Consider the following 14002-nt stretch of genomic DNA (forward strand, 5'->3'; position numbering starts at 1 on the left):
TAAAATAATTTTAAGTTATTGTGTAACAAGGAAAAACTTACTCTAGTAGGTTCAATATAATCAGGAATCACAGAAGGTTAAATTATGTTCAATAAGTCATAAACAAAGAGATAACTGTTAGCCAATAAACCAAAAATACTACTCAGTTGTAAAGCTTCAATCAGGCAAACAAGGGTCAAGAAATGTCTTATTACTACTACTGATTTAGAGGTTAAGAAAAAAGTGAGGTCACCATAAACCTCAAACAACTACTGTTAGCTCACTGATTTTTAGGACAAAAGGCAAGATTTACACCTAGGAAAACTGGAGATGTTCTCCCTTAGATGAAATAACTCCATTCTATTGACCTCTGTCCTATGAACAGAAAGTGTATGTTGTGGGGAAAGGGTGAAGGAGTCCACTATGTGCTGATAAAGAAACAAAAATAACACTGTGCTGTTTTCCCTGGATGCAATTTAAAATGACCAGACACACAGATTTTTAGATGAATTGTATCTTTTATAGGCCTACATACAACATTCTCAAACAAATCAACTGGATGAATAACTACCATTAAATTATAAATATGAAGACCAGGTAATACATTAAAATTACCATAGTATTAGTCCTAAGTAAAAATATCAAAATACTAAACTATAATTACATGATTTTAAAACTTTCTATAACCACAAAACTATACAAAGATGATGGCAGCATTTCAGTGCAACAACATTAAGTGTAATTTTACTGTTTTATATGCTATCAATAATACTGAGTCATTGTTTTTTGTTTTTAAAAGTTACCAAAAAAGGCTTAATTCTGAGTACACAGAAGCACATTCTGTTTCCTGTTGGATATCATCTTTTGCAGATACAGTGAATTTAAGTTTTTCTATGTAGTAAGTTTCTTAAAAATTTCAGTGTTCTAAGTTAGAGATCATAGGTTCTAGAGTCAGAACTGTTCCACCTAGAAACAGCTGTTCAACAAACACACAGCAGAAATGGTGATAACGTACTTTGGGTTGCTTAATTAAGTCGAGCAAATCCTTTACTTGATGTCGGAGCAGATTTTGACACTTCCACATTTCATTCAATGCTCTGAAAAACATAAACACATAAATTTAAATAACAAAACGGGATAAAAATCCTCTAGGATATTCCAACTATATAATATTTCTATAAGTTCAGACTATAAAGGGAGATGACAAAGATAGGGTAAAAGTTACAGGGGCTAAGCAACTGATGATAAATGGAGAGAGAGAGGAATCAAATAGAAGAGATAATAACATTTGCCGAGATGGGCATATCAAAAGAAGGGGATTAGTGGTGATCGTTTTTCCTTTTGTATAGAAATACGGAAAATTTCTCATTAACTGGAACACATTTGCAGGCAAGGGCATAGGAATTAACCGAGGTGATTACAAACTTGAGAAATAAAGCAATATTTAATGGAATAGTATCTTTCAGTAGGTAGGATGAAAAGGAATAAAAGACAGAAAACAGTGAGCTCCGAGATAATGGGGATACTTTTTCCTGAAAGAAAAATATTATAATTTTACATTTTATATATATATACTTTATTAGTCATTTATAAATTATGTTATATAAGTGAATATTCATCCTACACAACAAAAATTTTGATGTCCCCATAACACTTTTATTGTTCTCAGGCAGAAATTTTAAAGAGTTTTATATAAGAAATTTATATTTATATATAAAATATATATAAATCACAGAGAGCAGTTAATGTTATTTAAATGCTGAGTTATAGAATATCAGAACCATTTACATTTAAAATTTTAAAAAAGAAATTTTCCAAAACCAACTACTACTTCTCATTATTGTTTTCAATTATCTATACTTCTACTGGGGCTTCCCAGGTGGCATGAATGGTAAAGAATCTGCCTGTCAATGCAGGAGACCAAAGAGACTCAAGTTCCACCCCTGGGTCGGGAAGATCCCCTGGAGAAGGAAGTGGCAACCACTCCAGGATTTTTGCCTGGAAAATTCCATTGACAGAGGAGCCTGGTGGGCTATAGTCCATGGGGTCGCAGAGTCAGACACGACTGAGCACATACTTTCTATTAACTCCATTATCACACATACAAAGCACTGCTCTGAGACAATAATTTAATGCAGACGTACATAAACCATGTAAAAACATTCATTTTCTTATGATAGACAAAGCAATTATTTGCTTAATATTTTCATTCTCAACAGTGTGTCTTAAAAGTACTTTTGTATTTTTTAAAAAAGGAGATAAATTAGCAGAGATTTGGACACAAATTCCCTTTATAGTAGTCCCTTATAAATGGTACTAGCAAAACAACAGTACTGGAGTATTTTCATCTTAAAATAGCTATACTTTACTGTTTCCAAGGTACTAAAGTTCCCTAAAGTTTAACAGGCACATTTCAAGGATTCAAACATTAAAAGAAAAATGACCATTATCCAGAGGACTGAAAACGTCTCACAGCAAAGTAGCAGTTATGTAATGAAAACAATAATTTTGAAAGAAACAGAGCAGTCATCTGTGAAATTACTTCTGAACCCCAAAGTCAATGAATTCTCTCCATATCTACACATTTTATCACTACTTGTAACTTTAAAAGGCCCTGGATTTTGAAACTTGCTTTCACTTAAAGCAGAGAAATAAAAAAGAAATTATCTTACCTATTATAGTTATTTATTAATTTAAAGATGAAATCTTAAGTAATTCTAAAGCTTATTATAAACCATTACGGTTGCAGCTTAAGTCAAAAAGTGACCATTACATATTAAGAATTTGTACTGTAACAATCAGGAGGGGCACCCCCTCAAGCATTTTAATCAAATTATATTAAGCTGCAAAGACAATGCGTCCTTGTGTTTTGCCTTTCTAAACAGCACTTAAGGAAAAAAAAATTGTACTAGTGGAAGCAGTATTACTATACTAGGAAGACAAGTACCCATTCATTCAATGTTAGTCTCAATTCCAGCTCTGTCACTAAATAAAAGTGAAAAATCTGACTGGAACCTGGCAACTCTTACATTTGTTAACTGACTTTTTTTAAATTAAGTGACATTTTAAGTAGACAACTAGTCCCCTCATGCGGGCTTCTCCTCAGTTGCACCAATGCACTACATGTTTGCATCATTTCAAAGAAACAGAACTGCCACTGAGCCACAGAAACCTGTCAAATGTTGACGAGAACCTCTCCTCCAACCTGCTCTCAACTGGCAAACTACCCGTCAGACTCGGCAGTACAGACCTGTCTAGATGAGAGCCTGATCAATGAAGGAGAAGATACCACCAGGACACCTGATAGTACCACTTACTCTTGTGGATAACAGCTGCTCTGGGCAACCTGGGAAAGGTGGAAATACACACCATGATCAGAGGGCACTCAAGCTGCCTCAGTTCTCCTCTGCAATCATCAAGATACTCAGTTAACTTAGTGACTTACCCAAAAGTGGGTACATATCAGAAAGTCTAAAACATAGAAGGTACTTTGTCTCCCCCAAAAGAACACCATCATAGAATAAAATATATGGCTCTTCCAATAAATAAAAATCCTTACCAAACAAATTCTTAGCAGGAACCTGCCTGTTACAGAGGAGTTATTTTAAATACCATTCAAAATAATTCGACGTCACAAATTCAAATGACTTTCTGGGCTAGAATGGTAATACAAATGAAGTAGGACAGGCATTATAATACAGTAGTGAGCACTGTGGTGAAATCAGAAACATGAAGTAAACCATCATTATTAGCATTCAGGACGATGGAAATAAAATGAGACAAAATTTCATATCCAAATGATTCACAAAAAATAAAATGCCAGACAGAGGATGGAGAAACTTAAGAAACCACTGGCAAGAGTATAAATTAGTATAATCATATTGGAAAATGATTTGACTAGTTTATGATGCTGGGAATGTGCATCCTCCGCAGTTCCACTCATAGCTGTAACTCCAGTGAACCTAAACCTTGTCTGCCCATTAGAATCCCCAGAAATGCTCTTCTAAACACCCCAATGTGCATACTACAAACTAGACAAATTAAATGACAAACTGAGGATGAGATTCATGTGTCAGTGTTTTTTAAACCTTTCCAAATGATTCCAATATGTAGCCAAATCTGAGAACCATTCACAGCTATACCTCAGAGAAATTCCTGCATGTTTACTAAACTGGAAAATGTTCACAGTAGCATTATTTGCATTATTAAATGGAAACAACACAAATGTCCATTCTTTCCATGCACTCAGATCTGCAATGTCAAGATGATGGAATAAAACTGGAATAATGACAAAGTAATTCAATACCTCAGTGACAATGAATGACCCATAAGCTATGTTGAGAGAGTGGATGAAGTTTAGGAATATAATAGAATGGTGTGAAAAAAAAAAAATCACAGAAGACTATACCCACAATCACTCCATTTTTATAAAGTTCAAAAATGATCAAAAACAAAAAATATATAATTAAAGGATACATACATACATATAATAAAACCATTCTTTAAAAGGAAACGAGAAACACAAAATTAAGGTTAGTGGTTTCCTTTGAGAGGAAGGAGGATGAAAGAGGGTGGGTGGTAGATTCACAGACAGTTATTCAGTTCAGTTCAGTTGCTCAGTCGTGTCCGACTCTTTGCGACCCATGAATCGCAGCACACCAGGCCTCCCTGTCCATCACCAACTCCCAGAGTTCACTCAGACTCACGTCCATCGAGTCAGTGATGCCATCCAGCCATCTCATCGTCTGTCGTCCCCTTCTCCTCCTGCCCCCAATCCCTCCCAGCATCAGAGTCTTTTCCAATGAGTCAACTCTTCGCATGAGGTAGCCAAAGTACTGGAGTTTCAGCTTTAGCATCATTCCTTCCAAAGAAATCCCAGGGCTGATCTCCTTCAGAATTGACTGGCTGGATCTCCTTGCAGTCCAAGGGATTCTCAAGAGTCTTCTCCAACACCACAGTTCAAAAGCATCAATTCTTTGGTGCTCAGCTTTCTCCACAGTCCAACTCTCATATCCATACATGACCACTGGAAAAACCATAGCCTTGACTAGACGGACCTTTGTTGGCAAAATAATGTCTCTGCTTTTCAATATGCTATCTAGGTTGGTCATAGCTTTTCTTCCAAGGAGTAAGTGTCTTTTAACTTCATGGCTGCAATCACCATCTGCAGTGATTTTGGAGCCCAAAAAGATAAAGTCTGACACTATTTCCCCATCTATTTCCCATGAAGTGATGGGACCAGATGCCATGATCTTCGTTTTCTGAATGTTGAGCTTTAAGCCAACTTTTTCCACTCTCCTCTTTTACTTTCATCAAGAGGCTCTTTAGTTCCTCTTCACCTTCTGCCATAAGGGTGGTGTCATCTGCATTTCTGAGGTGATTGATATTTGTCCCGGTAATCTTGCTTCCAGCTTGTGCCTTTTCCAGCCCAGTGTTTCTCATCATGTACTCTGCATAGAAGTTAAATAAGCAGGGTGACAATATACAGCCTTGACGTACTCCTTTTCCTATCTGGAACCAGTCTGTTGTTCCACGTCCAGTTCTAACTGTTGCTTGCTGACCTGCATACAGGTTTCTCAAGAGGCAGGTCAGGTGGTCTGGTATTCCCATATCTTTCAGAATTTTCCAGAGTTTATTGTGATGCACACAGTCAAAGGCTTTGGCATAGTCAATAAAGCAGAAATAGATGTTTTTCTGTAACTCTCTTGCTTTTTCAATGACCAGCAGATGTTGACAGTTATTACTACGCTTCAAAACTCATCATTTCTTTGGGTGCATAAAATACTTCATGACAGTAAATGTAAAGACTTTTGGAGAAAATAACCACAGACAAAATGTAAAAGTAAGTAATAAAATGTTAAAAAGCATCAGGTGTATAGTTGGTCACTTAATTCGAAAAAGTTGATTAATAGGAAGTAACAGACAAAGGGACATATTGAATTAATGGAGAACTTACAAATGGATAACATAGTTGTATAGAAACTTGAGAGTGTGGGTATTACAGGGAAGTCATTAGAGAGAATAACTGACTTGAATATCCATGTAGAAAATAATATAAGATTCTAATTTGACATCATGCATAAAAATAAATTAGAGGAAGAATAAAGATCTTGATCTGAAAAGCAAATCTTTAAAATTTTATTCAAAAATATGGAACAACAAATTAACCTCAGTATAGAAAAGAATTTTTAAAATGCAGAGAGAGCCTAAGCAAAACAGAAAAAGACTGATATATTTGGTTATATTAAAATTAAAACTTTTATATGTGCTAAGACACCATAAGCATTGTAAAAACATAACTATAAGCTCTAAGATATATTGTGCACATACCTGACAAATGTTTTAGTGTATAGAACGTATAAAGAAACTTTACAAAAAGTTGATATAAAAAATAACTTCAAAAATGTTATACACACACACACACACACACACACACACACACACACATACCTTACTTATTTTAACTTAAAAGAGATAAGTATTCATGCACTCACCAACCATTTTTGTAGAAATCAATTGATCCACAGACTGGAATTTACTTTCAGCTTTTCCATGAAATTATTTTTCAGTATATCTCAAAATATATTTTCAGTATATTATTTTAGTTCTGAAATTGTCATTTATGTTTTGTGTATTCTATTCACAAATTTTTAAATTTTCTTTTCCATTTCTGGTATTAAAGTTTTCATTAGTTGTTTGCTCCTACGGGTTTGGAAGTTATACACTCAAATTTTTTTAGGGGGGACTCAAATTTTTAATAGGTATAGTTGGTCTAATTAATCAACATGTCATATCTGTCCTCGCTCTTATACGATGAAAGAACATCAGAACACTATCTGCCATCTTAACATGTTATCTGACTGTGTGCCCCCTCCCAGGGAATGAGAAGGGTATCCCAAGGACTCTCACGAGCTCACAAATTGTTGCAGTGGTGTAGGTTGACTCAGTGTCAGCCTAGATGCTAATCTACTTTTTAATACAGATCCCAACACTCTTTTAAGAAAACTATCCTATTCCTTCCTTCTGGATTTAGTTTCCTTTTTTACTCTTCACTAATTTTTTAAGTAGGATCTATGAGTGGTGAACTCTCACTTTTTGCTTAAAAGTGTCTTTAATTCATTACTGCTCATGAATGACAGCTGAAATGAGTCAAGGCATCTAGACTGGTTGTGACTTAAAATAGTTTGTTCCAAAAGGAATATACATATATATATCGCATCTCATCCACGCTAAGAGGCCATCAACTGCACCATGAAGAAAAGGATGCATTCCAATTTCAGAGATGTTAGCATATGAAAATTTAAGGTTTTACAATCAATTAAATACAGTGGAAACATATTCTACTATATGCAGTGGAAAAAGAATGAGTTTTGGAACCAGGTAGAACTGAATTCAAATTCTGGCCTTGTCTCTTACTACTTGTGTAATTTTATGCAAGTTAACTGATCTCTGTGGGATTCAGTTTATCACGTGGAGAACAGAAAAAATATCACTTATACTAGGAGTTGCCAAGTTTTTTCTGTAAAAGGCCAGATGGTAAATTTCACAAGCTTTGTGGGTCATAAGGTCCCTGTTGAAATTACTCAACTGTGCCAATTGCAGCAGGAAAGCAGACACAGTTAAGATACATTCCTGTGCCTGAAATACAGACGATATTCAGAAATGTACATTTTCCCTCCTACAATCTTTTTCTCTACATTTCTGTGAAAGATATAAACAGACATATAACAATTTCCATGGAGGAAGTGAAGTGAAAAATTCCATTAAGCTGTGACAGGAATGAAAATTAGGTACAGCTCCCTAGACTTCTAATTTCTTCATATGTAAACCCCATTAGCTGGGGGTTAAGTTACCCATTTACTAGAATACTAAGGATCTATACTTTCTGAAATCTAGAGCATATCAATCTCCAGGCCTCAATTTCCTAAGCCTCAGTACAATTCAATTAGCAATTCCTCTTCCATGTACAAAGTGCCAAAAGGCCTTCAAAAGCACTTTTTGAATGAAACATGGTCATAAAAATATATTTTTGCTTACCTTTATGCCAAACTATAACACCATGTTGAGATTATGCAGCACAAAAATATGTATCCTACTGGTTTACACTATAACTCAAATCAGTATCAGGTGAAAATAAGAAAGTACTACTTTCACAATATGGACCCTTCTAATGCCTTAAGGAATATAAGCAAAAAAACAAAAAATACATCAATATTTCTTGAGACAACAGAAAAAACTAAGTCCTAAAAGCTACCTAATCAATCAGCTGTTTTTCAATTAGTTACAAAAATCCTTGTTAATCCCATGTTAGTAGCAGTACTTTCTGAAAAAATATCCAAGTATTTTATTGTGTCTGACCATTTAAACAATGTACATTACATAAATTGTCAACATTAAAAATAGTTGCTTTCGTTTCCATAAAATCCAGTATACTGCAAAAGATGGAAAGAACGGAGTTTGACATTTGAAACATACTTCACTGCATTTAAATCCAGGGTGGCATACAAGTAATACAAGCATTTCATGCGTTCTGTTGTTTCCAAATTGTGGGGGACCATGTATTGAGCAAAGATCCGTTCAACAAGCAATCTATGAAAAAACATAAAGTACTCTATTAATTTCTATAAATATATGTATTACATATGTATATAAATTTCCAAAACATATAAAAATACATATCAGAGCTTTTCTCTGAGTGGAGATGAGATTTACAAATCAAAAGATTTCTTTAACAAGAAGAGCCTCCCAACCCCACAAAAAAAATGGCAGCTGGATATACAAGAAAAACTCCTATACCTAGCAAAGATAGCTACTTTTGCATGACTTTGGGCAAGTTATGTACTAGGGGCTCAATTTCATTAACTAAATAATAAAGGGTTTAAAAACGACATTAGAACTTTCCAAGCAACAAATTCTAATCTAAGTTAAGACTAACAAGGAAATATCTGTCTTCTGAGTTTCCAGAGTGATCATCATGAAAAACGATCTAGATAAAAGAACAAAAAGAACAGGGGAAAGGGGAGCTACCAAATCAAAATGAAAATCTCTGTGCCCTGTCACATGCTCAAAAAGCTTTAAAATGTCAATTTTTTAAAAATAGTAACTGTGAAACTTCTTAGATGATATCAACCTAAGATACTCAGTTTCTACTTCCCACACCTCTTAAAATTCTAAGATGTCCTACTGGTTCTTAATTTTCTTATTTTGATCTTTATAGGTAAGATCATTTGGACCCCACTAAAAATTCATCAAATCAATGCAGACTGGAAGCAGGATTTACAAGTCTACTAACTATAGAATGGATAGGTTCCATACAAGATCTAATCTTATATACTGGAATAGAAAAACACAAAGACTATATTCAGATAATGTGTTTTTATATATAAATTTATAGATTATTTTTTTAGCCTTAAGTAGGAACTGTTTTTATTTAAAATGCCTAAATATAAAAGGTGTATATTTGACTTTTATTTGAAAAAAAAAATCAATGTGAATCCTTATAATACAATTACCTATGAAACAATATTTAAATTATAATTGCATACATTTCTACTTTCAAATATTACTCAGTTAAAATACAGTATACAAAAATGACCATAAAAGATGTACCCATCCCTAAAGTTATATGTACATCACTACTTCATTTATGGCTTTGGCAGGAAAGCAACTAGTCACTCAAAATTTTTAACTTGCAGTAAAAACCAAAGAGGGACTTTAAAGTTATAAAAAAATAAAAATAAAAAAATAGTTCACCTAAAACAACAGCTCAACAACAGTTATATAATACCAAAAAGCACCAAACATTTTACTTATGGTCTCTTTAACTTACCTATCATCAATACTATTTTGATAATATATATGGAGCAATTTGTCTTTGATCCATGAAATCTGTTTTGCAGCATCTTTCCCAGCTGCTGATTGTAAAGCGTATTTCTTATAAATCTGGGCAAGTCCCATCATGGCTTCTTTGCGTACTCTCCACTTAAAATAAAAACATTTTTTTTAATAGTTAAAAATGACTCCTTATATTAATTCCTTCAAGTCTAGTTACCCCCTTTTTTATTTACTTTACACAATATATTTTAATCATACCTCACTTACTAGATGTTAATTTGCAATTACTATAAAAATATACAACTATCATTTTAATATTTACTACATCAAGCACAGATATCTATTAATATATAAATAATTTTAATGCTTTGATATCTCCCAGAGAAGGAAATGGCAACCCACTCCAGTATTCTTGCCTGGAAAAATCCCATGGACAGAGGAGCCTCTTAGGCTGCAATCCATGGGGTCGCAAAGAGTCAGACACGACTGAGCGACTTCACTTTTGATATCTTAGACCCTTACCAACCTCTAAAAACAAATTTCACTCACAATCTACTTAATGTCATTTAGAATTAGTGAGGGGAAACATGTTACCAACTTTTAAAAGGCAAAGACAGTTAGGCGCATAAAGCGTGTGCTATTCCTTATAGAATTTTTCCAGATTATGGTCTATATTAAACATACATGTAAAGGTACATAGAATAGTGGCTTTATCAGATGCTGAATGTAAAGACACATTAGTGGTTCATTTGGTATACCTGGGAAAGACATTCAGGTGTCAGAATAACGTATTCAACTATTTTTTTTAATGAGGACATATCTGCTATATATCTAACATTAATTATCTCGGTATGAGATTAACCTTAAATTTTACAGCACTATAATCAGTAGGATGTTAGTAATATTTAGAACTTCACAAATCTGCAAAAATTATTCATTTTTCCTTTGCAGTCATAGCAACATTTTTCTTTTGGTTTCTCTTTTAATTACAGTAAAGAATAGTCCTTATTTCATCCATCCATTGCATACACACTGAAATAAAAGACTTCAATAGCTTTACTCAAAATTCAATACATTTGTAAAAACTGTATATCCAATTTCCTATCTTACCTCTAGTTCCTGAAACTGGTGTTTTAGGGAGAATTTAAAGATACAGAGCAAATTTTAATACTGCCAATAATGTAAATACATTTAACAACTTTTTGGTATTCAATATATACAGAATGACCCAAGCAGTCCTACAATGAACACAACACGATGATCAAACACATGTGAAGCATGATCCCAACAACACACAAACTCTGACCATGAAGAAGATTACTTAAATCACACTCAGAAGGCTGTCACCCTAGCACGATGCAAACCTCTCTGTCTTCCTTTACAACCTTTGGGCTTTTCATTGTTTAGTATCCTACTGATATATTCAATAAAGACAAGTCTAAACTTATCAGTTAAAGTAAGTTGCTCTGAATACCTACAGATTTCACAAGAAAACCATGCAACTCCTGTCCATCTATTCTCCACCCACAACCAGCATGATCAAAGAGAGAATTAAATGATGAAGAGAGCACAATCAACCCTGTAAGCGACTGTCAAAATGTTGTAAAGTATTTGCCTGGTTAAAGTTATTCACAGCTACCAACAAGCCTCCTGCTTTCTTTGCTAATTAACCCCTAAATACATCAAAGATTTTCACCTTTCACCAAAATTACTCTTAAGTCTAAGTCTATAAAATCCATGCCATGAAGGAAAGGCAATGGGGAGGAGCGGAGAATGAATATTCACTGAAACACTAAGCACCGAATACACTCCAGGCAACAAGGAATACAAACATAATAAGACACAGTCCCCTGTTCGGAAGCCACTAACTAATGAGTGGAGCTACTTGGTGCTCAAGGAAGAAGGTTTGGGGTCATGGAAGGTGGGCGAGAAGCATGCTGCTCTGCTCGGGTTAGCTTTGCCATGTTGAAAACATCTTTTATTTTCTATTCCATAGAAATTATGATACAATCAGCTAGAGGACTATGAATTGATACCCGTATGAAAGGAAAATGAGAAGTTGTGTCAGTTCTTTACAAAGTCACTTATTAAGATTAGTGTACAGGTTAAATATCTGACTAATCTACCACTTAGACCTGTCCCATTTGAGGATAAACAAATAAGATGAACAAAATTTGATGTAACAAAATGTAAAACCTTCTTATAAACATTATTTTAGATATTAAAATGCTCCCCCCAAAAAAAGAGCTAATTTCATTTAAATCTCAATATTTGCAAATGAAACTCTATTAAAACATCGAGTATTCAAAATATAAACCTACTAGTAATTATTATTCCTACTTACCCGTTTGTCTAATGTTCTCTCTCTCACAAAATTAAGTAAGTGATCATTGACCAGAAGAATATCTTTTTTAGCAGCTGTAACTATAGACACAATAACATCATGCCTAATAGCTTCCTCAGGGTCATGTGACCTCACTTTAAGATACTCTGAAAGATAAAATTTTATTTGATTAAAATGGAACTTTGACAATTAAAATGTCTTAAAAGATTGCATAAGACCTTTGAAAATAAACCACAACAAAAACAAAACCTAAGTAGAAAGTTAAATGTTTCAAAAATATTAGTAGCAGGAGAGACAGAAAGGAAGAAAGAGAAGGTAGAAGGAAGGAAGGTTAGTACTTCAGTCAAAATACAGTAGTTTACATTCAACTGAGTAGTAAATCCCCTCCCCATCTATGGGGCAGGGTGGATGACTTGAGCTCCTAGGCTCAGTAATTTAACAAGCCACATAAATGAATCAAGAAGTGTATCAATATTTCACTTTTTTTTTTTAATGGTTAAAATATTCAAGTCAAGTGGTTTTGCTGGGAAAAGACTAGAGAATGTAAGTTTCTATCTCCCTTAACTAGGCAAATCCTTAGTGAGGTTATTGAAAGATTAAGATAATGGAAGCAAAGAAATAGGATTATAGTAAAGAGCATAAGACAATTCCACTTAACATCCAAAGGGATGACAGAAGAAATGAAACATTCAACAATTATGAGAGACTGGAGGAAAATATTAAAGCAAAAAACATGGGAGTTCAGATCTGGCACTGAGGAAACTGAAAGAAAAATGAACAATCTTCAGTAATGATATATTAGGTTTAAGGAAGAGGTACCACAAGTGAATATATTCCCTGGTGGCTGATGGTAAAGAGTCTGTCTGCAATGCCGGAGACCCAAGTTCGATCCCTGGGTCAGGAAGATCCCCTGGAGAAGGAAATGGCAATCCATTCCAGTATTCTTGCCTGGGAAATTCCATGGATGGAGGAGCCTGGCAGGCTATAGTCCATGGGGTTGCAAAGAATTGGATATGCCTGAGCACCTTCATTTTCACTTTCATCACAAGTGAACATAAATTATTATTCAGGCTTTTAATTAGAAGATTAGTAAGTATAATTTTGTTGTTCAGATCTGGAGTAACATATATAGCCATGTCTATAAACAACACACAGTGCTTATGATTGTAAATAGATTTACTACTCAATAAATGAACAGTTAACAAATATAATGTAAAAAGCTCATAAAACCAATGCCCAGGTCCTAAGCTCCTCCACCTTGAGCATTCTCTACCAAATAGAACTATTTCAAACAGTGAGAAAGACAGTATGTGTGATAGGCAATGAAAAGTGGACACTGTACAATAATATAGAACAGAAGAAATCACGGAACAAGACACCAAAGGCCAGTCTTCATCCAAGGTGATGCTGTATATATGGTGGAACTGGAAAGGAGTCCTTTATTATAAGCTCCTTCCAGAAAACCAAATAATTAATTCCAACAAGTACTGGTCCCAATTAGACCAAATGAAAGCAGCACTCAACAAAAAGCATCTGGAATCAGTCAACAGAAAACACAATCTTCCATCAGGATAATGCAAGACTGCATGTTTCCTTGATGACCAGGCAAAAACTGTTACAGATTGGCTGGGAAGTTCTGATTCCTTGCATTATTCATCAGACATTGCACCTTTGGTTTTCCACTTATTTCAGTCTTCACAAAAAAAAAAAGTTCAATTCTGTGGAAGACTGTAAAAGGCACCTGAAATAGTTCTTTGCTCAGAAAGATAAAAAAGTTTTGAGAAGATGAAATTATGAAGTTGCCTGAAAAATGGTAGAAGGTTGGGAAACGAAACAGTGAATATG

At 34.4% G+C, this 14002-nt stretch overlaps 1 protein-coding gene across 1 annotated transcript in view; it reads right to left on the bottom strand.

Moving 5' to 3' along the window:
- The window catches only part of PDS5B (PDS5 cohesin associated factor B), a 164107-nt gene that overhangs the window by 79422 nt on the left and 70683 nt on the right, over nt 1-14002 (bottom strand). The window contains exons 11-14 of the mRNA XM_068984336.1: nt 12158-12303; nt 9809-9960; nt 8455-8568; nt 995-1076 (exon numbers count right to left, since the gene is read on the bottom strand). Coding sequence (XP_068840437.1) covers nt 995-1076; nt 8455-8568; nt 9809-9960; nt 12158-12303 — 494 coding nt within the window. The remainder of the gene's footprint in view (nt 1-994; nt 1077-8454; nt 8569-9808; nt 9961-12157; nt 12304-14002) is intronic.

This window comes from Capricornis sumatraensis, chromosome 12, assembly GCF_032405125.1.
Source record: "Capricornis sumatraensis isolate serow.1 chromosome 12, serow.2, whole genome shotgun sequence".
In the NCBI taxonomy this organism is placed as follows: Eukaryota; Metazoa; Chordata; class Mammalia; order Artiodactyla; family Bovidae; genus Capricornis; species Capricornis sumatraensis.